Source organism: Monodelphis domestica, chromosome 1, assembly GCF_027887165.1.
Source record: "Monodelphis domestica isolate mMonDom1 chromosome 1, mMonDom1.pri, whole genome shotgun sequence".
NCBI lineage: Eukaryota > Metazoa > Chordata > Mammalia > Didelphimorphia > Didelphidae > Monodelphis > Monodelphis domestica.
In genome coordinates, this window is record NC_077227.1 from 734,639,962 (window position 1) to 734,666,376 (window position 26,415).

Sequence of the window (26,415 nt, forward strand, 5' to 3'; positions counted from 1 at the left end):
GGAGGGATATGGCTAATTATCGAATAGAGGAGGCTGGAAAGGAGCAGTCAGGCAGGTAGGAGAACCAGGAGAGAGCAATGTCAGGAACAGTATCCAGTCTCTTGCAACATGCTGCTTATAAAAAGGGAATGACATATAACATCTGTGGGGAGGGAGGGAGGGAGGAGGATACATTTATTCCAACTTCCCAATATCACATTACTTTAAAAAGGGAGAAGACTTGGCCAGGCTCACAGAGCTAACAGAACAAGAGCCCAGAACGAAAAGAAAAATGAAACCACTGAGCTGATAACATCTGCCCTTCCAGAAAATGCTAGAAAATTACTGGGGCTATTATGGGAAAGCACCACAATTTGAAAGGACCTGAGAAATCATCTGGTCCAGCCACATATCTAGGGTCACACAGTCAGAGCCTGCATGAGAATCTAGATATCTCCTAGGGGGAAAAGAAGTGCCTAAATTCAGTCTCCAGGAAGAAGCAAGGAAAGATGGAGAAAAGGGATGTCAGGGGCAGTAAGAAGGCAGGGAAAGAGGAAACCTGAGATGCAACCTCCCCCCATCTGCTCCCCCACAAAAAAACAACCCTTCCCCACCCCCAAAAAAGAAACTCTCCCCAGGGGAGAAGAAGAGACAAGATGAGCCTGACTCCAAGGAAGCATCATGGATGACTTCATTTTTGTCCTTTCTATCTCAGACACTTACCAGGCATATCAGTGTTTAATCAATGAGTCCTGATGACCTGATCGATTGATGTTCCTAGAGGAGGGAAGAGGAAGCAAGAACAATTAAGTTTTAAAGGAAGGGAAGAACAAGGAGAAACTGGATTGACAGTGAGCCCAGTGTAGAAGGCTCCTAAGGATATCGTAATTTTTCAGTTTAATCGGTCAATAAACATGTATTAAATGCCCACTGTGTACCAAAGAATAATCTGCTCAAAAAGCAGTAAGAAATTGGAAAGAGAATGAAGTCAGGGGTCATGGGTTCAAATCCTGCCTCTGGCATGTATAACCTTGAGGTTATCACCACATTATCAACACATTCCCAGCCTCAGTTTCCTCCTAAGTGAAATGAAAGAGTCGGACTAAATAATCTCTAAATTCCCTTCTAACTCCAAGAGTCTTTGAAGTTCGGTATGAGGGGTAGAGTGAGAAGCAATTTAGAACCTCACTGAAGGGGAAAGGGGGAAAGGGCTGGGACTTTAGGCAGGGGGTGATCCTGGGTTAGGATCGCCTAAACCAACTCATCAAGTTGGAAAGGATGCTGGACTGGGCAGCCAGAAGACCTGAATGTCCTTGCCTCAGATGCTTACCTCAGTTTCCCCAACTGTAAACTGAGGGTCATAATAGGGACTCTCCTAGAGGTTGTTGTAAAGGTCATTTGAAATGTGTATACAAAGTGCTTTTCAAACATCCAGGCAGCCCGGAAATGTTAGATTTGTTCTCGTTATTATTGAACCAAAGGGAGAGTCCTGATTCGTGGTCAGTTTCGGTTCCTGGACTTGGAAACAAGGAGATGGAGATTCAAGCAGCAAGCAGGAATGGAGGGCATGAAGGGGAGAAAGTGCTAGGTCTGGGATCCAGGGTCCTGGGCTCAAATCCTGCTCCTGATACTCTCTAGGTAGTCTTCAACCTCTCTGAGACTCAGTTTCCTCATCAGGAGCAATGACAAGATAAGATTAGAAATTAATATCCAAATACTCCAAGTGTTATATTTTATAAAGTTTATTAATAAATACTTGAAGCAAAAGGAAAATAACAACCTTAGTCAAGAAAGAAAGCTTCCTAGGACCCCAGAGCATCATCAGAACAGAGAAAAAGCAGAGTTACACCCAACTTATTTACCAAACATGAAGATGCAGCATGGACAAAGGGAAAAGGATTCTGGGAGATGAAGTCCAAGGGTTCAAGATTTCTAATTTCACAACTACAACGATAATACTAAGAGCCACCATTTATTGATCCTCATAACACCACTGTGGGGTAGTCCAATGGTTATCCCCATTTTATAATTGAGAAAACTGAGGGCATTAGACTAGACAGCCTCTCAGGTGTGTCCCAGCTCTGAATTTATGATCTTATAAACATAAGAACTCAGAGTGGTTATTCAGTCTTTGCCTAGCCCTTACTGCTCTTCTGCCTTGGAACCAATACACACTATTGATTCTAGGACAGAAAGTGAGGGTTTATAAAAAAAAAAGAGTAAGTGCATACTGGGTGCCAGGTACCATCAACACCCTATGAGGTAGGTATCCCTTTTATATCCAGGGAAACTGAGGCACTGAAAAATTTAAGTGACTTGCTCAGGATCACGGCTAATAAGTATCATAGGCAAGGTTTGAATTCAGTTCTTCATGGCTGCAAGTCTCAAACTAACTGTGTCACCTCATCTTTCCATTTGAGAACACTGTGGAGTGTAGTTGACTGACTGGTGGTATTAGATGCTCTCTGATCCCTCTCCCCAGCTGGATAAAGGCAGAGCTGAATCCTTCCTAGACCTCTCCTGTGTTTTTCCTGAAGGGCAGCTCAGGGCATTATTATCAAGTTCAAATAGAAATGGAAACCACTTAACTGTATAGAAGGATCCCTGCAGGCCACATGTTGACTTAGAAACCCAAATATTAGCCTTATCTATATTAAATATTAATTTATTTGGGCAGCACTATTTGGGAGCACTGCAAGCTCTGTGTTTGATTCCTCTGGTTTAGTTTATTCTTCTCTGCAATCAGCTACTCACCCCTTTTGTCTCTGAAGAGTTCATCCTCCACATCAGACTGTATTGATGAGTAGCTTACTTTTTAGCCTCGGGGCAATATAAAGGCTTTTGGGTGCACCTGGTCTCCTCAGCTATTTTATGGAGTTCATATCAGAGAACAAGTCAGTAGCACAATCTACATAGCTCAGAGCCCCCAGTTAGGAAACTTCCCAACGTCTAAGCAGAAGTTTGGCTCTCTGAACCTCATACATTTATGTTTCTCTCTAGCCGCTGATCTCCTTGTGTTCGAGGCAAAAAATCAGGATGTAAGAAATAATTAAAGAAGAAAGCAGACTATGTGACAATGTCTATTACAAGGTAGGCATAGGGAGAAAACATTGGGGAAAGAGCAGACATTTATATTAGAACTTTTTCCCTGTCCTTGAAGAGAAGTACCCAGATCTGCAGGAAGATGCCCGTGGAAGCCCATCCACTACTCAGCCCTCCTTTTACTTTCTTCTTTCAGTCTCTCCTTTTGGTTCCCCTTTTAGCCTGTTGCTTCTGTGGAACAAATTCCCATCATATCCTTAAGTCGAGAGTGCAGTTAGGGACATGAATTCCCCACTGATGCTAGGGAATTTTTTTCTTTTCCCCATGCAGGGAAGATCTCATGTAGAAAGTGATGCCTATGTTGAATTCTGAAGGCAGCTAGTGCTTGTAAGAAGCATAAATGAGGGAGCTAGCTGGGTGGCTCAGAGGATGGAGAGCCAGGCCTAGAGATGGGAGGTCCTGGGTTCAAATCTGCCCTCAGACACTTTCCAGCTGTGTGACCCTGGGCAAGTCACTTAAGCTCCATTACCTTGCCCTTACCACTCTTCTGTATTGATTCCAAGATGGAAGGTAAGGGTTGTTTGTTTGTTTGTTTGTTTAAAGAAGCATTCCAGGTTTAGTCCAGGAAGATCATGGACCAGAGACTCCAAAGGAGAAGAGACCTCCACTGGTATAGTCCATCAAAGTTGACCAGGGACTTTCCTCCTAACTTCCCTGAGATGGGGAGTATGAATACTATGATCTTAATTTGACAAATGTGGAAATTCTAATTCTGAAAGAGTAAGGAGACTCCCCAGGGTCACACAACCAGTAAGCTGGCAGAGTTGGGATTCCAGTCTGAGTCCTTTGACCCTCCATCGACTCTCTCTCAAAGGCTGACTCACTATTCTAGCCTGAAGTTTATTGGAAGAGAAATTAGAAAGAAGAAAGCTCAGCTATCAACATTTTTGCAGTGAGTCAAACCTGGTAATGGGATCACATAGCATCATCGATTTGGGGCTGGAATCTCTCTCCTCTCAAATGAGAGGGAAAAAGTGCTTTAGGAAATATATGGTGTGTTATAAACAACCGACACTTTAAATGAATTTATTTTTTTTAAACCCTCACCTTCCATCTTGGAATCAATACTGTGTATTGGTTCCAAGGTAGAAGAGTAGTAAGGGCTAGGCTATGGGGGTTAGGTGACTTGCCCAGGGTCACACAGCTGGGAAGTGTCTGAGGTCACATTTGAACTCAGGACCTCTCATCTTTGGGCCTGGTTCTCAATCTATTGAGCTACCCAGCTGTCCCCCTTTAAATGAATTTATGAGTTTGATGGAAGAAAAAAGAAGAGGAAATTCAAAGGCTGGTACTAGAAGAGTTATTATTACCTGAGTGACCAAGGAAAAACTTTTTAATCTCTCTGGGCAGCCAATTTAATCCACATAAATTCAAGATAAGGACCTTTACTGGCTAGGACTGAGATGGGGAAACTATATTTTAAAAGTTAGTTTCATTCACCTTTCTTCTGAGTGGGTGGCTCTTTCCACAACTTCCTCTATCCCTTCATTCCTTATCTTTCTTCCCCTTTTGAAAATCTTATCTTATTGATATAATACCTCCTCTGGGTTCCTTCTTCAACTTCTATTCAAATTCCCTTGAGCAGGTCCCCAGAGAGTGGCTACTTTTCTCAGGTTCTAGGAGTAATTCTGTGGGTCTACAAATCTAATGATATAGATCACAAGCCCCCACCCATATGCTTCTCACTAACAATCAGCCAGCAGACACAATTAACTGAAAGCAAAAGCATTTACTCAAATGGCATTGCAAAAATAGTAGCTACCAAACCTTTGCCTTGGATGCACTGCCCATAAATTCTGCTGAGCATGGGAAATAGGCTGGATGGGTAGCTTAGCCGTGCTTGCTTGCTCCTCACAAGTCACAATACCTCTGCCATATGAGTCATTCAGATGTGTTTGTATGGTATCTCTCCTGGATGAGTCTTTCTTCTGGACTCCTAGGGTTTACTCCTTGATGGGTTGCTAATATCTATACCACCAACTTCAGGCTCCTCTAGGGCTGGAATACTGCCAAGTTCTTTCAGAAAAAAATCAGAGACCCTAAAGCTAAGACTGGTAAAAGAGACTTCAGTTCTGCTCCCTGATGTCCTTGACTCTGAGGCTTGCCACCTCCCAGTCAAGATGTAGGAGAACAAAGGATTAGCATTTTCTTTCTACAACTCTTCTGGGTGAGTGGCAGGGGCTGCTCTTTTTTTTTTTTAACCCTTACCTTCCATTTTAGGATCAATATTGTGTATTAGTTCCAAGGCAGAAGAGCAGTAAGGTCTAGGCAATGGGGGTTAAGTGACTTGTCCAGGATCACACAGCTAAGAAGGATCAGAAGCCAGAGTTGAACCCAAGACTTCCCATCTCTCAATCTGGCTGTCAATCCACTGAGCCAGGTAGCTTCCCTCTCTGGGTCCTCTTAATGAGAGATATCCCCCTAACTTATGATGACTCTTTATATTTCTCAAATCATCATCATTCAAATTCATCCATAAACAGACAACAGCCATTTTGCTCAACAATCACCAAATAGATTTGAGGTTCAGAGTTCCCCACTTTATTTTAAAAGTCTAAACATCTCCCCAAAGGTCCAAAAAATGACTAGATAGAGAAAAGGAAGAGAGGCCATCTATGCCCACCAACGCGTCTGAATATCAGAATGTATTCAAGGCCTCTGATTTCTGTAAAGAAGGGAGAGAAGTGCATTTTCTCAAGTTTTCTCCAAGACCAAGTTTGTTCATTAGAAATACAAAATATTTAGTTTGGGGCAGCTATGTGACATGGTGGATAGAGTATCCAGCTTTGAGTCAGGAAGACCTGAATACAAATGTGGTCTCAGAGGCTTCCTAGCTGTGTGACCCTGGACAAGCCACTTAACCCTATTTGCCTCAGTTTCCTCTTCTACAAAATGACTTGGAGAAGGAAATGGCTAACCAGTCCAGTATCTCTGCCAAGAAAACTCCAGATGGGGTCACAAAGAGTCAGACAGAAGTTTAGTTTAGTTTTCTTTTCTATTTACATTACTGTAGTCATAATGTTTACTGTTTCCTAATTCTGCTCACTCCATCCTTCACTCGTTCACTTGGCTTTTCCCATACTTCTCTGACCCTTCATATTCGTTGTTTCTTGAGACCCAGAAATATTCTACTACATTCATGTGCCACCATTTGTTTGTTCAATCATTCCACAATTGATGCTTTCTCTCTTTTTCATCTTTTCCCCAGTTTTCTTTCTCCTCCTTCAAATGCTTAGAATGGTCCCTTGCACACACCTAACAAATATTCTAATAAACTTATTTGAATTCTCTCTCTCTCTCTCTCTCTCTCTCTCTCTGACTCTCTCTCTCTCTCTCTCTCTCTCCCCCCTCCCTTCCTCCCTCCCTCTCTCTCTCTCTCTCTCTGTCTCTCTCTACCTCTCTCTCTGTCTCTTTCTCTCTCTCTCCCTCTCTCTCTTTCTCTCTTTCTCTATGACTCTGTCTCTCTCTTTCTCTCTCTCTGTCTCTCTCTGTCTCTGTCTCTCTATCTCTGTCTCTCTCTCGGACTCTGTCTCTCTCTGTGTCTCTCTCCCTCTCTCTCTTTCCCCTTTCTCTCTCTCTTTCTCTCTCTCTCTGTCTGTCTCTGTCTCTCTCTGTCTCTCTCTCCCTCTCTCCCTCCCCCTCTCTCTCTTTCTTCTCTCTCTTTCTCTCTCTCTCTCTCTAGCTCCCTCTTTTCCTTTCTCTCTCTCTCCCCCTCTAGTTCCCTCTCCCCTTCTAGCTCTTTCCCTCTCTCTCTCTCTCCCTCCTTTCCCCTCTCTCTTTCTCTCTCTCTCCCCCTCCTTTCCCCTCTCTCTTTCTCTCTCTCCCCCTCTAGCTCTCTCTCCCCTTCTAGCTCTCTCTGTCTCTCTCTGTCTCTGTCTCTGTCTCTGTCTCTCTGTCTCTCTCCCCGTCTAGCTCTCTCTCACCTTCTAGCTCTCTCCCTTTCTCTCTCTCTCTCTCTCCCTCTCTCTCTCCTTCTCTCTCTCTCCTTCTCTCTCTCTCCTTCTCTCCCTCCTTCTCTCTCTCTCCCTCCTTCTCTCTCTCTCCTTCTCTCTCTCTCTGCCTTTCTCTCTGTCTCTCTCTCCCCCTCTCTCTTTCTCTCTCTCCCTCCTTCTCTCTCTCCTTCTCTCTCTCCTTCTCTCTCTCTCTCTCTCTCCTTCTCTCTCTGTCTCTGTCTCTGTCTCTCTCTCTGTCTCTGTCTCTCTCTCTCTCTCCCTTCCTTCCCTTTCTCCTTCTCCCTTTTCCCTAGAAGAATCACCTACTCCTTTCTATCTGTCTTTCCTCTCTCCTGAGTCTCTCTCACTCACTTTTATTCTTCTCCCTTCCATGGTGCTCAGCAAGCATTTATTAAGGGCCTTCTATGTACCAGCCATTGTGGTAAACCCTAGAAATAATAAGGCAAAAGCATGACAAAAATGGATCCTCCCCTCAAAGAGCTCACCTTCTAATAGGGGCGACAATACATAAATAACAAGAAGAAGAACAATTAATGCTTATATGACGCTTTAAGGTCTGGAAAGCACTTCATATGTTTTTATATTTGATCTTCACAACTCCATGAGGTAGATGCTATCATTATCCTCATTTTAAAGATAAGGAAAAACGAGGTTAAGTGACTTAAGCAAGGTCACATAGCTAACACTTGCCCAAGGCAGGTTTGAACTTGAGTAAGTAGGCAGAGGAGCTATTTCTGGAAGTAATGGGAAAGGGGAAGGTGTAAGCCCCTGAGGAGGAAGAGGGGAGGCCAGGCTAGACCTGCAGAAGAAAGAAGGAAGATGGAATGTTCTAGGCATGGGGGACTGCTGAGCAAAACTAAGGAGATGGGAAATGGAGCTGGGTGTGTGTTGGGGACTGGCATGAAGGTTGGGGAGAGGAGGGGGGAGTCAGCAGTCCTCTGAGACAGAGGGGCATCCACTATTTATTGCTTTGACCCTAAAAATGAGGTTGATCTCCCCCATCGCCCCATACCTGGTGACTCCCAGGGAGGCGAGGACTGATTTCCTTCCAAATTCTATTCCAGAAACACCACCACGAAAGCCCTCCTGGTCCTCGCCTCTGCTGGGGCCTTGCTTCCAGGCCGACTTATTTTTGTCGTTCTGGTGCCTAGGACAGTGCCTGGTACATAGCAATCCCTTAACAAGTGGGTGTTGACTGCCTGGCCCTGGGCTGAAATGGGCCTGCGGTGTCATGACACCACAAGGCTGTTGATCCAGTTTCTGGCATGGCTTGAACAACCATCGAAGGAGACTGAACTGAGGCCACAGCGGGCCTGGTCAGCCGCCACGAGGGACTCCCCGGTGGGCGAGAGGGACAGATGGGGGTTCTGGGCAGGAGGCTAGGAGACAGAGGCCCCTGGGAGCGGAGCCCCAGAGCATCCTGAGATCCCTCCTTTCCAATTCCAGAAATCGCTGGCCCTGGAGAAGGCGAAGCGAATTGAGGGTGATCCTTGGGGCCCTGCAGGAAGAGCCTTCAGAGGAAAAGGGAGCCACTAGTAAAGAAGGTAAATCTGTCCATCCTGGGGATCAGACCCAAAGAAGGCAGCTGGGAGCCTCCATTCAAAAGCTTGAATTTATTCATTTATTAAGCGTTTTCCATAAATGCAAGATATGATTAAGCTGCAGAGAAGCAGGGATGGTCACCCCTAGAAGCAGGGTGATGTAGACTGACCCTGATGTAGACTACCCGTGTGACCCTGGACAAGTCACTCACACTGCCAGGGGTCCAGACAACTCTCTGAGAGACTCTAAGCTTCAGAGAAAATGCCAACAGGCATAGCAAGGGAACTTCGTCCTCAGGGAGCTTTTAATTGCTTAATTATTTTATTTTATTTTGTTTTTTAAAAACCCTTACCCTTAGAACCAGTACTGTGTATTGGTTTCAAGGCAAAAGAGTGCTAAGGGATAAGGCAATGAGAGTTAAGTGACTTACCTAGGGTCACACAGCTGGGAAGTGTCTGAGGTCACATTCAAACCCAGGACCTCCTCTCTCTAGGCCTGGCTCTCCATCCACTGAGCTATCCAGATGCCTCCAAATTTTTTTATTTTAATAACAAATTTCTACATGAGTTTTCCAAAGTTATATAATCCAAATTGCCTCCCTCCTGTAAACCTTAAAATTTCTTAGACTTATAAATGTTGGAAATTTCACCATTGGGAAATTTCATACTTGAAAATTTTCCTACTGATAGTCTATTGGAATGTGAACCCCCTTGGCATGGGAGGGTCCGCCTCCTCCCTTCTTAAGATTACTTTAGGACAGAAACCTTTTGCTGAACAATGGAAAGGGCTTTGACCTATGCTTAAGCATAGAACAGGAAGTTCTTTGAGTCATGATTGATTTTAGAATTGATACAATAGAGATACTTGGAATGACAGAACCAGGTCTTGAAACTACAATCTCCACCCTACTCAGAGTAAAAAGATTTAGGAAGGGCTGCAGCAAGGATCAAGATTTAATTATTTGAGAATATGACCTTCAACAGACATGTGCAAAGCCACAGACCTCTGGGTGGTCCTGGGTTAAGGTAGAGCCACCATTGGCACAGGGAAGACATGGACAGTGATTGGTAGATGTGAGAACTGAGGGGAGGGAACTTGGATGGTTTCCTTAAAGATAGAGGGGTCTGAGGACTGAGGGGTGGTTGGAGAGGTTTTGCTCTGAGAGGTTGTGCTCTGAGAAGCTTGCTCTGAAGGAAGCTGAAGGTGGAGGCCCCTGAGACTGTTTCTCCATTTTGGTCACGTGAGTGATAGGGACTGATCTCTTTTCTTTGCCTCAGCTATCTAAGGGCTTGGGCCTTTTGGCCCAACCTAACCAGAGGGGGTATTTAAGCCCTATTCCCTTCTCTCCCCTTTCTCTCTCTCTTTATCTCTAATACCTTTCTTCCTCCTGTTTGTAATTAAAAACTCCATAAAAGGTTGACTGCTGACTTGAGTTTTCATTTAGGAATTACATAGCTGAATTCCTTGGCGACCTTAAATTAATATATATCAGTCTTTTAAAGTGATTTCCTTGTCACACTCCCCACTCCAGGAGCTGGCAAGCATTTCAATCTGGGTATTATCATGCACAACATATTTCCATATGATTCATTTTTGTAAGTGAATACTCTTATGAAACCAAAACCCCAACTATATACCCAAATAAATACGTGATATGTCATGTTTTCATCTGCATTTTTACTCCAACAGTTCTTTCTCTGTGTATAATTGGAAACTCTTGAACTCCAAAAACTACATTACCCAAAATCCCTTTCTGTAATATCCAGAATGCATTTCCCTCTGTGAGGTCCTGTAATTGTTTATGAGTTCTGTAGCTCCTCCCTCTTGCTCTTTCTTTTTCTCACTACCCAGCTGGGTTTAGGTGTTCTTTTACTTTAGTTATTATCAATAAAACTTTTAAATATAATACTTAGTTATTGAATATTAATTTAAAAACCCACATCTGGAAGTGGATAGATTGTCCTAAATCCCTCAGAGCTGTCCTGGGTCATTATATTGCAGAGTTGCCGTCTGTCCCATTTGATGGTTCCACCATGTTTCATGCTGTGGACCATGTTCTCCCGGTTCTGCTTGTGTCACTCTGCATCAGGGCAGGAAGGTCTCTCCAGCTCTTTCTGAAATCCTCCAGTTCCTCCTTCCTCAGAGCCCAATAGTATTCCCTCACCAGCACAAGCCTTCCCCGAATGACTTAGTTATTACTGGTGAATTCCCAAGTCCAGCCTCTGTCCTCCATATGAGGCCTTGTGCCAGGCTCCAAGGACACCCACAGCTCCTGCCCTGGAGGAGCCGACCATCTACGGAGGAGGGATTCAACCTCGAAGACCGAGAAGTAAAATCCCTTTGATGGGGCAGAGAGCCAACGGGAAGAGTAGTCAGAAAAAAGCCTTGGGGAGGAGAGGCGTGTTGATGCTCTCCATGAAGGAGAGTGCCTTCTGGACACTGCAGTTCACGCGTGCAAAGGCATGTAGGTGGGAACCCCTAGCAGGTCAGTCCCACTGGAGCCCAGACTAGGGTGGGGACGGGTCTGAAATCAGACTGGGCAGTAGGTAGAGGCCAATCATGGAGGCCTTTCAACGGCAGCTTTGTGAAGCCCAGGATCCAATATGGAGGGTCCCATCGGAAGAGTCGTTGATCGGAGGTAGAAGGAAGGGACTTTGGAGGTCACCCCGAAGTCTACCCACAGAATTTATTAAGCTGCCTCCAGACAATCCCCAGTTATACTCTAATGAGGGAGATACAAATATAGTATTTCCAAGATGACCCAAAAGGGCTGTTTCTGTACTTTGGGAATTATCCTAAATATTAATCAGTCAGTCAACAAGCATTTATTAAGCACTGCGCTATATGTAGCATAAATATAAAGTACCCAAGCACAAATTTGTTCAAAATTGTTGAAAACAAAGTCATCTGGGAAGGAGGACAGGAGGGGTTGCCTCAGATCAGAAGGGGCTTCATGTAGGTGCTTAAGGACCTGATCAGCAACAAATATTTTAATATTTTTAAATGTAAGTTAAATTTAAAATAGAAAATGATTCTTGAATATGCAACAGAATATAAATTATTTATAATATATGATAGGAATTGTTTAAAATATACAAATAGGATATAGATTATTGTCTATAATATATAATTGAGATGAATCATTATTAGTAATATATAAATATATGAATTACTTCACATAATATATTAGTTATTCTTTATCATATATAAATAGGATATAAATTATTGTTTGTGATATATAAATATATGGATTGATGTTTAAATATATAAATAGGATATAAATTATTGTTTGTGATATATAAATATATGGATTGATGTTTAAATATATAAATAGGATATAAATTATTGTTTGTGATATATAAATATATGGATTGATGTTTAAATATATAAATAGGATATAAATTATTGTTTGTGATATATAAATATATGGATTGATGTTTAAATATATAAATAGGATATAAGTTATTGTTTGCGATATATAAATATATGGATTGATGTTTAAATATATAAATAGGATATAAATTATTGTTTGTGATATATAAATATATGGATTGATGTTTAAATATATAAATAGGATATAAATTATTGTTTGTGATATATAAATATATGGATTGATGTTTAAATATATAAATAGGATATAAATTACTGTTTGTGATATATAAATATATGGATTGATGTTTAAATATATGAATAAGATATAAATTATTATTTATTATATAATATGTGAATTTATGTTTATAATATATAAATAGTATATGACTTTTCTATATGTTATATAAATGATATTAATTGATATTTATAATATATAAATAGCATAGTAATTGTTTATAATATAGAAATATGATGTATTGTTTATAATATAATTATTTTAGGAATTGTTTAGAATATATAAACATGATATAAAGTATTATTTACAATATAGAAATATATGAATTGCTATTTATAATATAAATAGGATATAAAATGTTTTAATAATAAATATGATACAAATTATCATTTATAATACATTATATAAATTATTGTTTATATTATATAATGTTAATGTCAATTATGGTAATAATAATGTTCAATAATATGATATAAATTATTATTTACAATGTAAAAATATCACCTAAATCATTATTTATAATATATCCATATGATATAAATTAATTCTATATTATTCTATATAAATTATCACAAGGAGTTTACATCTATTTAAATAAACCAATATTTCGGCACTTGCCCTTTGCCAGTCCCTCCAGTAGGCATTTGAGCACAAATAGAGAAGTGAAGTCGCTGCTGCCCTCAAGAAGCTGACACTCGGCTGGGGGGAGAAGGCGCTCCAGAGAAGGGAGCTTTGGTCTTCCAGACAGGAGCCACAGGGGAGGAGGAGACTGTCAAGCTCTTGCCAATCGTGATGGTTATTGATGTCCCCACTTGTTCTCTCAGCAAAACAGAGAAAATGTTTAGGAGAGAACAACTGGTAGAGATGAGTCAGAGAAGGCCAGAAGGGATGCCAAGAGTACAGAAGAAAAGGATGACAAAATGAAAAATGAAAAATCACTGAGGGGGCAGCTAAGAGGCTCCGTGGTGGTTTGAGAGCCAGGCCTGGAGTCAGGAGGTCCTGGGTTCAAATGGGACCTCAGACGCTTTCTAGCTAGGTGACTTCATCCCAAGGTCTAGCCCTTACTGCTCTTCTGCCTTGGAACCAATACCTGGTATTCATTCTCAGAGGGAAAGTTGTTGTTATTATTAATCATTGAATGTTAAAACTAGCAAAGTTCATAGAGATCAAGTCAAACCACCTCACTTTACAGAAGGGGAAACTGAGGCTGTGAAGTTAAGTGACTTGCCCAGGATCACACAGGTAGAGAGAGAAAGCTGGGATTCAAAGGCCTGGCCTGTGCCTGAAAGTCCAGCTGCTGGGCTGGGCTGGGTAGTGAGAGGACCCAAGAGGCAAAAACAGGAAAATGCCAACCCAAGACCAGGCAAGCGTTCAGAGAAGTGTGTGTCCAAACAGATTCAAACTCGATCTACCAGGTCGTGTGTCACTTGTCAGATCTGTTTGGAGTGATAGGGCAGCTGTGACAGCCTCCTCTTGTGTCCTGGCATGCTGTCCTAAGCCTTGTTTGCCCAAACAGACTTCAGCTGTGGGCACGTCCTTGCCCTCACCCGATTTCCCTACAGCTGCAGATCCCTAGATCAAGGATCTTCTCTATCCCCATCTGTAAAATGGAGCCAAGTACCCCTTGGGGAGGGGGGGGGTCAAGGGGTCGGGAGAGACTCCTCCTCTCTCAAGAAAGGACCAAGACGTAGACTTTCCGGAAAAAAACAAAAGACCATTCACTGGGATCTCCCTCCTCTCTCCTCTGGGCCTCCCCAGCCTTCCACGTTATCTTCCATCCTCTCCTAATAAGGAGGTTCTCCAGCCAGTCTCCGTTGGAAATGTGGCTCTTGACCAAGGCCAACCCTCTCGACATACTCTTCCCCCAAACTCAACCTCTCTTCTTACCAGCCTCCAATCTCTCTGCTGGCTCTTCCTCTGCTGCCTACAGAGAGAGACCTCAGTTGTTTCCCTCCCTTTTTTTTTATCCTTATCTTCCATCTTATTATCCAATGGTACAATGGATGGAACCCTGAGCCTGGAGTCAGGAAGACCTGAGTTTGAATCCAGCATCAGATATTGGGACCCAAACAGGATAGGAGATGCCTAACCTCTGCCTAGATAGTAGACGCTTACTCAATGCTCGTTTCTTCCTTGTTTCTGTCCTGAGCTCCAGGAAATTTCCGTAGGAATGTCAAACTCTAGTGTGTCCACAATAGGACTCATTTTCTTTTCTCCTAAACCTAACTCTCTTATTAAGTTTCCCCAATTTTTATTTTATTTTACCTTTTAATTTTAATATTCAATGTCAAAAATTTGTAATTCAGCCTCTCCTCTTCCCCACACCACAGAAGGCTTCATCCAGGAAAATATATAGATTAGGTCTTTCGTGTTTCCATTTCTCAGTTTATTCTCTGGAAGTGAACATTCATAAGTTACTCTATAAATATTCAATCTGTGGCCATAAGTCATGTTCTCTTGGTTCTACTCATTTTACTTTTTCCTGATCTCTTGCAGTTCCCTCCAAGTTTTTTTCTTAATTTTTTTTGAAAATTTTATTTAATTAGTTGATTTAGAATATTTTTCCATGGTTACAAGATTCCTTCCAAGGTTTGTTTTTTTTTAAACCCTTACCTTCTGCCTTAGACTCAATACTGTGTGTTGGTTCCAAGGCAGAAGAACAGAAAGGACTAGGCAGCGGGGATGAAGTGACTTGCCCAGGGTCACACAGCTAGGAAGTGTCTGAAGTCACAGTTGAACTCGGAACCTCCCATCTCTAGGCCTGGTTCTTAATCCACTGAGCCACCAAACTGCCCCCTCTTTCCAAGTTTATTTATTTGTTTGTTTATTTTTAAACTCTTACCTTCCATCTGAGACTCAATACTGTGTATTGGTTCTAAGGCAGAAGAGCGGTAGGAGCTAGGCAATGGCAGTGAAGTGACTTGCCCAGGATCACACAGCTAGAAAGTGTGTGTGGTCATATCTGAAGCCAGAACTTCCTGTCTCTGGGCCTGACTCTCCATCCACTGAGCCACCCAGCTGCGCCCCCCAAGTAGTCTTAAAAATTAATCTGCTTATCATTTCTTATATTCTATCACAATCATATACTATAATACTACAATTCATCCAGCCATTTCCCAATTCATAGGTATCCCTTCAGTTTCCAGTTCTTTGCTACCATAAAGAGAGCTGCTATAAATACTTTGGAACATATGGATTCTTTTCCTCTTTCCCTGATCTCCTTGGGCAATAGACCAGCAATGGTATTGATGGGCCTATGGGTATATACACAGTTTTATAGCATTCTGGGCATAGTCCCAAATTGCTCTCTAAAAAGGCTGGATCAGTTTACAGTCCCACCAACATGGTATTAGTGTCCCCTCTTTTCCAAATCACCTTCCACATTTGTCATTTGGCCCTTTCGTCAATTTGGCCCATCCGATGCATGTGAGATGATATCTGAGAATTGTTTTGGTTTGTGTTTCCCTCATCATTAGTGATTTGGAGCATTTTTCATGTACAGCTTTGATTTTTTCAGCTGAAAACTGTCTGTTCTTATCTTTTGTCCATTTACCAATTGGAGGAATGGCTCTTATTCCCACAAATTTGGCAAAGTTCTCTACATAGTTTATTTTTTTTAAACCCTTACCTTCTGTCTTGAAATCAATACTGTGTATTGATTCCAAGGCAGAAGAGTGGTCAAGTGACTTGCCCAGGGTCACACAGCTGGGAAGTGTCTGAGGTGAGATTTTAACCTAGGACCTCCCATTTCTAGGCCTGGTTCTCAATCCACTGAGCAACCCAGCTTCTCCCTCTCTACAAAGTTTAGATAGGAGACTGTTAGCCGAGAGACTGTCTATGAACATTTTTTCCCCAATTTTCTGCTTTCCTTCTAATTTTGTCAACATTTATTTGTACAAACCCTTTTTCATTTAATGTACTCAAAACTATCCCTTTTACATCTCACCATCTCTTATCTACTCATAAATCCCTCTCCTATCCATAAATCTAATGTTATGTTTCCTGTTCTTCTACTTTGCTAATGATATCTCCTTTTACATCTAGATCATGTATCCATTTGATCTTAATGGTGTAAGATATCGGTCTATACCTAGTTTCCGCCAAACTACTTTCCTATTGTCCCAGCAATTTTTACGAAAGAGTGATTTCTCATTCCAATATTTTGGACCTATATTTTTGTTATATATACAAGGTTACTGTAATCTTTTTCCTACTGTTCCCTAGTTTTTTAGACCCTTATCTTCTGTCTCAGAATCAGTATGACTAAGTATCAGTACCAAGGCAGAAGAGCGGTAAGGGCTAGGCAATGAAGGTTAAGTGACTCACCCGGGGTCTCACAGCCAGGAAGAATCTGAGTCTAGATTTGAACCCAGGACCTCCCATCTCCAGGCCTGGCTCTTGTTGCTCCTAGTTGCTCTAGTCTCCCCCTTTCCACAATGACGTCACCATTCTGTCATCCAGGTTCACGCACATATGTAACCAGTGGTGGTTTCCAGGAGGCCAGGCTAGTTTCTCCTTAAAGGAGAAGGGAAACTGCTCGACTGATTGGAAGATAAATGCTTCAGACATTGATATCATTTCATGGTCACCTGGTAGATAATAAAAGGCACAGCCTTTGAGAAGTCAGTGCTTCTCCCTGGTGTGGAAGGCAACATTCCTTTGTGACTCAGACACCAAAACAAAGAGGCAGAAGGGAAATGATTCTAACTGAATTCGTCCCCTATACTTATTGAATTGCCTTTTAATTGTTAACTAAGCTTTTTTTTATTGAGTGCCAAATGGTCCACAAATGTTTCACTGGGTTCCCCCATTACTGAGAACTAGACCTGGGCCTACAAGGGTCTCACACCAATTCTGGGCCTTTTTTTTCCCAGATAGTGTCCAAAATAAATCCTGTTTCTCTACTGATCCACAGCTCATATCCAGTTCCTTGCTTCCAAGAATTTCTGCTGATGTCATGGAAAGAACATTGGCCCAGGAGTCAGAGACTAGAGTTCTAGCCCTGGTTCTGACACTATATATAACTATAAACTGGTGAAAACCAATCTGCTTGGTATGGCCCCAGCCCTGCCCCACTCCCCCACGTATATTAAGGCTACTGCACTTAGAGAAGGAAATGGCAAACCTCTCCAGGATCTTTGCCAAGAAAACCCCCAATGGGGTCGCTAAGAGTCAGCCACAAGTGAAAAATAACTGAACCCAACACACCTCGGAACCAGGCATTCCTCCCTCCTTTCCCTCCTCCAGAGATTTCTGCCTGTGTGGAGCAGTTAGAGTTAAGTTTCCTGGCTTTCAGCCCCTCGTTTTCAATTGCTTATTCGACAATTCAGAAAATACCTTCATTTCACTGGTCCAGATGATCTCATTCTCTTCCTCCAGAGATGATGGCGACGTCTCCTGTTAGTGCTATTGTCCAAGTTCTAGCCCTGAGTGGCTACTATATATTGTTGTTGTTGTTTGGCTCCTTCTTTTACAGAGGACCACTGGCATCACGGGCCAGTGTCTTGACTCTCCAGGGAACTGGACTGAAGTGAGATAGAATTGCACCAAGTCATCGGCCTCCCTCTCCCTTCGAGTCATACAAAGGCAGTGGCAGGACCAAAGTCTAGAGAACTGGTGATGGCCTGGGATGTACTGGGTGCCCTTGGTGTCCTCCGTGTCTGGTCAGGTTCTAAGATCTCCGTCACGCCTAGAGAACTGGTGATGGCCTGGGATGCACTGGGTGCCCTTGGTGTCCTCCGTGTCTGGTCAGGTTCTAAGATCTCCATCACGCCTAGAGAACTGGTGATGGCCTGGGATGCACTGGGTGCCCTTGGTGTCCTCCGTGTCTGCTCAGGTTCTAAGATCTCCATCACGCCTAGAGAACTGGTGATGGCCTGGGATGCACTGGGTGCCCTTGGTGTCCTCCGTGTCTGCTCAGGTTCTAAGATCTCCATCACGCCTAGAGAACTGGTGATGGCCTGGGATGCACTGGGTGCCCTTGGTGTCCTCCATGTCTGCTCAGGTTCTAAGATCTCCATCACGCCTAGAGAACTGGTGATGGCCTGGGATGCACTGGGTGCCCTTGGTGTCCTCCGTGTCTGCTCAGGTTCTAAGATCTCCATCACGCCTAGAGAACTGGTGATGGCCTGGGATGCACTGGGTGCCCTTGGTGTCCTCCATGTCTGGTCAGGTTCTAAGATCTCCATCACGCCTAGAGAACTGGTGATGGCCTGGGATGCACTGGGTGCCCTTGGTGTCCTCCGTGTCTGCTCAGGTTCTAAGATCTCCATCACGCCTAGAGAACTGGTGATGGCCTGGGATGCACTGGGTGCCCTTGGTGTCCTCCATGTCTGGTCAGGTTCTAAGATCTCCATCACGCCTAGAGAACTGGTGATGGCCTGGGATGCACTGGGTGCCCTTGGTGTCCTCCGTGTCTGGTCAGGTTCTAAGATCTCCATCACGCCTAGAGAACTGGTGATGGCCTGGGATGCACTGGGTGCCCTTGGTGTCCTCCGTGTCTGGTCAGGTTCTAAGATCTCCATCACGCCTAGAGAACTGGTGATGGCCTGGGATGCACTGGGTGCCCTTGGTGTCCTCTGTGTCTGGTCAGGTTCTAAGATCTCCATCACGCCTAGAGAACTGGTGATGGCCTGGGATGCACTGGGTGCCCTTGGTGTCCTCCGTGTCTGGTCAGGTTCTAAGATCTCCATCACGCCTAGAGAACTGGTGATGGCCTGGGATGCACTGGGTGCCCTTGGTGTCCTCCGTGTCTGCTCAGGTTCTAAGATCTCCATCACGCCTAGAGAACTGGTGGTGGCCTGGGATGCACTGGGTGCCCTTGGTGTCCTCCGTGTCTGGTCAGGTTCTAAGATCTCCATCACGCCTAGAGAACTGGTGATGGCCTGGGATGCACTGGGTGCCCTTGGTGTCCTCCGTGTCTGGTCAGGTTCTAAGATCTCCATCACGCCTAGAGAACTGGTGGTGGCCTGGGATGCACTGGGTGCCCTTGGTGTCCTCCGTGTCTGCTCAGGTTCTAAGATCTCCATCACGCCTAGAGAACTGGTGGTGGCCTGGGATGCACTGGGTGCCCTTGGTGTCCTCCGTGTCTGCTCAGGTTCTAAGATCTCCATCACGCCTAGAGAACTGGTGATGGCCTGGGATGCACTGGGTGCCCTTGGTGTCCTCCGTGTCTGGTCAGGTTCTAAGATCTCCATCGTGCCTCTTTCAGCTGCCTCTTCCCTGTGAGGATCTTCTCTCTTCTTCCCCTTGAGAGCAGCAATAAAATCGATCTTCTTTTTCCTTTTTTTTTTAACCCTTTCTTTCTAGTTCAATATTCATTCTACGACAGAAGATCCTCAAGGGCTAAGCAACGGGGATTAATGGGAGCCACCAGCTGCCCCTAGAATATGTCTTCTGCTGCTCTTCTCCAAACAACTCCCTCCTCCTCCTCTGTACTATTCAGGGTCATGGAGTAGATCTTAGAAAGAAGCCGTCTGGGGGTAGCTGGAGGGCTCAGTGGATTGAGAGTCAGGCCTGGAGATCAAATCTGGCCTCAGACACTTCCCAGCTGGGTGACCCTGGACTTATCCCCCATTACCTAGCCCTTACCACTCTTCTCCCTTGGAACCAATAAAAGAAATTATCTTCTAGTCCAACCTTTCACCCAAGACAGGAGTCCCTTTACAACATCCCTGAGAGGTGGTCACCCAATCTATGCTTGCATATGTGCAGCAATGGGGAGCTCATTATCTAACAAGAATAAATGAATGAGCATTTATAAGTAGTAAAGGCAAAGTTCATCCTCTTTTATGGTCAGCTTTCATCATCCGAAAGCTTTTAATTATAGAAAGTCACCGTCTGCCTCCCTTTAACTTCCCATTGGTCCCAGATTTGCCCTTTGGAGCTATATAAAACAAGTCTGTTGTTTAGTCAATTAATTGTGTCTAACTCTGAGACTTCATTAGAGGTTTTCTTGGTAGAGATGCTGGAGTGGTTTCTCATTTCCTTTTCCGGCTCATACGGATGAGGAAACTGAGGCAAACAAGATTAAGTGACTTGCCCAGGGTCCCCCGATAATTTGCTATTTCCTTCTCCAGTTCATTTTACAGATGAGGAAACTGAGGCAAACAAGATTAAGTGACTTGCCCAGGGTCCCCCCGATAATTTGCTATTTCCTTCTCCAGTTCATTTTACAGATGAGGAAACTGAGGCAAACAAGATTAAGTGACTTGCCCAGGGTCCCCCCGAAAATTTGCTATTTCCTTCTCCAGTTCATTTTACAGATGAGGAAACTGAGGCAAACAAGATTAAGTGACTTGCCCAGGGTCCCCCGATAATTTGCTATTTCCTTCTCCAGTTCATTTTACAGATGAGGAAACTGAGGCCAACAGGGTGAAGTGACTTGCCCAGGGTCCCCCCCTCACTTGCCATTTCCTTCTCCAGTTCATTTTACAGATGAGGAAACTGAGGCCAACAGGGTGAAGTGACTTGCCCAGGGTCATTCAACTAGTCAAAGACCAAATCTGAACTCGGGTCCTCCTGACGACCTGGTCAGTGCTCTCTCTACTGGCCCCACTAGCTGGCCCAAGAACAAATCTCTGACCTTCAAATATTGTCTTCCAAGATGAGCAGCTCCAGTTTCCTCTGCATTTTAAGGGCTCTAAAGCCTTTGCCAGCCTGGTCATCATCCCCTGGGCCAGCTCCAGCTCTTCAAGGTCCCTCGGCTGAGCTGAACTCATGATCCAGATGGGGTCTGAGCAGGGCAGAAGATGGCAGCAGTCACTGGCCACCTACCCTCTAGTTCCACGGCTTTATAGTTCTATTTTTTTAACCATTTACTTTCTGTCTTAATAACCACTCTAAGACGGAAAGAGAAGGGCGAGGGAAGCAGGATTAAGTGCCTTGTCCAGAGTCACAGCCCGAGGAAGTATCAAGTCAGATTTGAACCCAAGTCCCCCCCCTTCCAGGTCCCCTCTCTCCAGCCCCCAGGCAGATGGGTTTTTCTTTCCATAATCTTCCGAGAGGCTCCTTTCCGGGGCAGCAAGATGGCACCGTGGATAGAGAGCCAGTCCTGGATTCAAATCTGGTCTCAGACACTTCCTGGCTGTGTGACCCTGGGCAAGTCACTGAATTTGCCTAGCCCTTACCTCTCTTCGGCTGTGGCATCCACACTGATGTCACTCTAAGAGAGAAGAGTTTGTAAATGAGCATCTTTTGGAAAGAGGCCCTTTCCTGCCAATGGTCTTTTGAGGAGTCTTGTGTCTCCCCCCATGGTGTCGGCTCCTTGCGTGTGGGATCCCCATCCATTACACACCATGTTGCCCCCCCAGCTGGTAACCGCTGTGGAGGGGGTCATTCGTCTGTCTGTCTGTCCCACAAAACCAAGTCACCTTTAACCCAATTTCAGGACTTTCCTCACCGCTTCTGTTGGCTCTAGGAGGGAAGGTAAATGCTTAAAACAATGAGGGTTTGGGGCCGGATGGCCTTTGAGATGTCTTCCCATCTAAAGCTTCGATTCTGCGGCAATCAGGGTGGGCATCCTGGAGGAGGAGGAGGAGGGAGCAAGGGAGAGAGAAGAGCATGGTTGATGCTCCTCATTCATTCTTAATAATTAATCAATACTAATAGTTCATGGAACCAATACCCCGCAGAGGGCGGGGACTGGACGCCCAGAGGGGCCCCAAGGTGCCGGGGAGCCTGCCTCTTTAAGGGTCCCCTCCCCCCTCGGCACACATTGGCCTCACTGTCCTCGGCCCCCTCGCCAGGAAGACCCAGAGCTCCTCTCAATGGGAGCTTTGTAGAGCCTGCTTCACTCTGGGCAAGCAGAGCCCGTCTGGGTGGGTACCAGCCACAGGAGAGCCCTCGGCCCCTCCCCCCTCCTCCCACGGGGCGCGGCCTGCCGCAGGCGCCGGAAGAGGATCCAGGCTGGGAGGGAAAGGATGCTCCGGGAAGCCGCTGTGCAGGGTCTCTGCAGCTCAGTGATGGAGAGCCAGGCCCAGAGATGGGAGTCCTGGGTTCGAATCCGAGCTCAGACACAAGCTATTGATTCCCAGATGGAAGATGAGGGTTTAAAAAATAATAACAATGAATAAGTAAAGGATGCAAATTGCAGGTTTCTTGGCCATTCCTAAGGCCTAAACGGCATGTAAAGTGCCAGCCAGTGATGCCCTCCAACAGAACCCGAGCGGTGGCTCTCCTTTCTTTCTTATTTTTATTTGTATTTACTGCTTGTAACCCTCCCTGCCGTCTCAGACTCAATACTGTGTATTAGTTCCAAGGCAGAGGAGTGGCGGAGGCGGGTAAGTGACCTGTGCAGGGTCACACCGCCAGGAAGCCGCATCTGAACCCAGGACGTCCCGCCTCCAAGCCCGGCTCTCAGTCCACTGAAAACCAGAAGAGGCCGCCTGGGATTCCTCTCCAGCTACCGAGCCTTAGTGAAACCTGATTGGGGGGCTGCAGGGGCTGCCGGCGTGGCCCTCCCCCGCCAGATGCCGAACCCGCCCTCTGCTGTGGGCTGCTCTGAGGAATTGGGTCGGAATGTTCTGGAAGGGGAGTCGTTTGTTGCCGACGGACCGAGCTCTGGCCCGGAAGGCCGGAGGCCCGGGATCAAGACCCCCGTCGCCTCTCCGAAGCCTGGTGCGGCCCCTAAGTGGGGGGCTGAGCCTGACCCTCCCTGGCTCCCCGGCTGGTTGGGAAGAGCCATCGGAGGGCCGCAGGGAGACCTAGAAGGGGTCAAGGCCTTCCTCCCAGGAGCCTGGCCAGAGAGGCCAGGACGGGGAAGGTTGGTGCTGTGGCGGAGGAAGGGGTGGGGGAGGGGCTGGAGGAGGCGACGCCCCGCCCCCACCGCACCCCCAAAGGAGCCAACAAGGGCAGGAGAAGGACCTCTCAGCGGAGCGGGTGGTCAGTTCTAGGTCCGAAGGCACGAGGCTAAAAGCAAAGGGATAGGTTGGGGTTCGAGGCGCCCCCGGGCTGCGGCACACCAGCTACCGCCCGCCCTCCCTGACCACACACTGACCCCAGGCCAACGGGCAGCCCTTGTGACCGCGGCTGGCCCCAACCTTGACCCTGGCCTGACTCCCCGCCACAGACGGAGCCCCCCCCCTTCCCCCCCCCCCCCCCCCCCCGCCGCACGTGCGCAGCCAGAAATGTCCCAGAGCGCCCGACCGGGCCTGCCAGGAAGGAACTGGGACACGCAGCCTTGTGAGAAGCTTCCAGGCGCATCTCCATAGAGTCCCAGCTGCTAAAGGCATTTCCTGGAGGAGAAGAGCCTGCGCGGGATGGGAGCATCCATCTGGGCTCGGAACACGGAGCATCTCTTACCCCGCCCCCCCCCCTTGTACTTCTGAGGGCCAAAAAAGCTCTGCAAGACTTGGGTTCAAATGTGCCTTCAGCCCTTTCCTGGCTGTGTGACCCTGGGCAAGTCATTCACCCTCTTTGCCTCAGTTTCCTCATCTGTCAAATGAGCCGAAGAAGGAAATGGCAAACCAGTCCAGTGTCTTTGCCGAGAAAAACCAAAGAGTCAGACTGGACTAAGAGGACGGACCCGCCGGGACCCAGGTCCTCCGCCAGGCTCTGGTACAAAGGAAAGCAAAAGCTCCAAGAGCTCCTGGACTAAGGGGGAGACAAGCTCCCCACCACTATGTACGCAAGAGGCAGAGATGAGATAAATTGGGGTCGCCTCAGAGACGAGGTCGCAGGACAAAGGAAGGCTGGGACTCCACCCCGTCTTCTGTTCGTCTGGGCAATTTATAGTTCTAAAATAGTCATCATTTGGCTCAGATGATCAGATTTATTGGCGTGTAATTGGATAAAATAACTCGTAATAATTGCTTTCATTTCCTCTTCATTGGGTGAACTGTGCCTCTTCCTTGTCCATGCTGGTCAGTGGGTTTCCTTCTCTCTCTCTTTTAAATCAAATTAACGGGTAGTTTCTCCACTTTATTGCTTTTTCCCAAATCAGCTCCTTGTCTTGTTGAGGAATTCGGTGGTTTTCCTACTTTCCATGTTATCAGTCTCTTGGGAAAGGCTTCTTAGAGGACACGGGACTTGGGTGGGATTCCAAGAAGCCGGGGAAGCTGGGAGTGGAGATGGGGAGGGAAAGCCTTCCAGGCTTGGGGCAACAGCGAGGGAAAGCACTCGCCATCTGGAGATGGGCGTCACATGGGAGAGGGTCACGGGATCTCCGAGCGCTCCCTTCTAAGCCCCTCATGTGTCATTTATTATTTGCCCTTGACATAGTCCATTCATTCTGCTTCCGGGATTAAATGGCGTCCCATGTCCTTTCCACCTCTGTCCTCCGCTTGGCTCCTTCTCAGCTGGAGACTGACCCAGGGTGGGAGGCTCCCACATGGAGCCGGACAGCAGAACGTGGGAGTCTCGGCTCCGAGGACACCAAGGCCGAAGGAGGCTGCTCGTTGTTTCCCCCCACAAAGGCCAGATTACAGTTTGGCTGCTAGGAGGGGGATGTGGCAGCCAGACCTCAGGTGGCTTAGCTTCCTGGTTGAAGAGGGCGATTTTCCCCATTCCACCTGCCCTGATCAGATGTAGCAGGACAGCTGCCCTCTAATTCCATCCCGAAGAGATGTTTGCTCACTTAAAAAAATCTTTATTGTTATTTATCTATTTACATATTTTAAAAATAATCTTTATTGTTATTTATCTATTTACATATTTTAAAAATAATCTTTATTGTTATTTATCTATTTACATATTTTAAAATATTTATTGTTATTTATTTCTTTATACATTTTAAAATAATCTTTATTGTTATTTATCTATTTATTTACATATTTTAAAATATTTATTGTTATTTATTTCTTTACACATTTTAAAATAATCTTTATTGTTATTTATCTATTTCTTTACACGTTTTAAAATAATCTTTATTGCTATTTATCTATTTACATATTTTAAAAATAATCTTTATTGTTATGTATCTATTTATTTACATATTTTAAAATATTTATTGTTATTTATTTCTTTACACATTTTAAAATAATCTTTATTGTTATTTATCTATTTCTTTACACGGTTTAAAATAATCTTTATTGTTATTTATCTATTTACATATTTTAAAAATAATTTTATTGTTATGTATCTATTTATTTACATATTTTAAAATAATATTTATTGTTATTTATTTCTTTACACGTTTTAAAATAATCTTTATTGTTATTTATCTATTTCTTTACACATTTTAAAATAACCTTTGATGTTATTTATCTATTTATTTACATATTTTAAAAATAATATTGTTATTTATTTCTTTGCACATTTTAAAATAATCTTTATTGTTATTTATCTATTTACATATTTTAAAAATAATCTTTATTGTTATCTATCTATTTCTTTACACATTTTAAAATAACCTTTGTTGTTATTTATCTATATATTCACATATTTTAAAAATAATATTTATTGTTATTTATTTCTTTACACATTTTAAAATAACCTTTATTGTTATTTATCTATTTCTTTACATATTTTAAAATAATCCTCATTGTTATTTATCTATTTACATTTTAAAAATAATCTTTATTGTTATTTGTCGATTTACATATTTTAAAGATAATTTTATTGTTATCTATTTCTTTACATATTTAAAATAATCTTTATTGTTATTTATCTATTTATTTACATATTTAAAAATAAGTTATTTATTTTTACACATTTTAAAATAATCTTTATTGTTATTTATCTATTTCCATATTTTAAAAATAATCTTTATTGTTATTTATCTATTTCTTAAAGGTAATTTTAATTGTTATTTATCTATTTCTTTACCCATTTAAAAATAATCTTTATTTTATTTTATTTTTCAAGGCAAACAGGAAGAAGTGACTTGCCCAGGATCCCGCAATGAGTAAGAAGCTGAGGCTGGATTTGAATGTTTCATGTTTTCAAAAGCTAGACATCATCAAGAAAGTCAGCCAACTGCCGAGATAAACCCATCCTCCATGTGGGTGCATAGAGGGCCCAGAAGATCTGGGTTTGGGACTCACTTCCAATACCTATAGCTGTGGGACCTCATCCTTTCATCTCAATATTTAGGCTACTCTCCAAGGCCAACGTGCAGAGGGGGTCTTGACCTGCTTTGGTGCATGAAGTTTCCTCACCTGGGAGTCCCTTATATTAATGGCTTCACAGGTCCGATCTGCATCCCTAAGGGGAAGCAAGACTTGGACAAGGCTTTAGAACATATTAATAAGGCCTTTCCGGCTTGCTTGCTTGCTGGGATGCCTTCAGGGAGTG

General features: G+C 44.2%; 1 protein-coding gene across 5 annotated transcripts in view; it reads right to left on the minus strand.

The window, feature by feature from the left end:
* LOC103094158 (uncharacterized) overlaps positions 1-24,767 on the minus strand; it is a 66,894-nt gene extending 42,127 nt beyond the window's left edge. For 4 of the 5 annotated variants that reach the window (XM_056813698.1, XM_056813707.1, XM_056813704.1 and 1 more), the window contains exons 1-2: positions 17,521-24,767; positions 703-756 (exon numbers count right to left, since the gene is read on the minus strand). In XM_056813698.1, the coding sequence (XP_056669676.1) occupies positions 17,760-19,379 (1,620 nt within the window). In that variant the 5' untranslated portion in view covers positions 19,380-24,767 and the 3' untranslated portion in view covers positions 703-756; positions 17,521-17,759. The remainder of the gene's footprint in view (positions 1-702; positions 757-17,520) is intronic. The other variant, XM_056813702.1, reaches the window with a different exon arrangement.
* Positions 24,768-26,415: the final 1,648 nt, after the last annotated feature.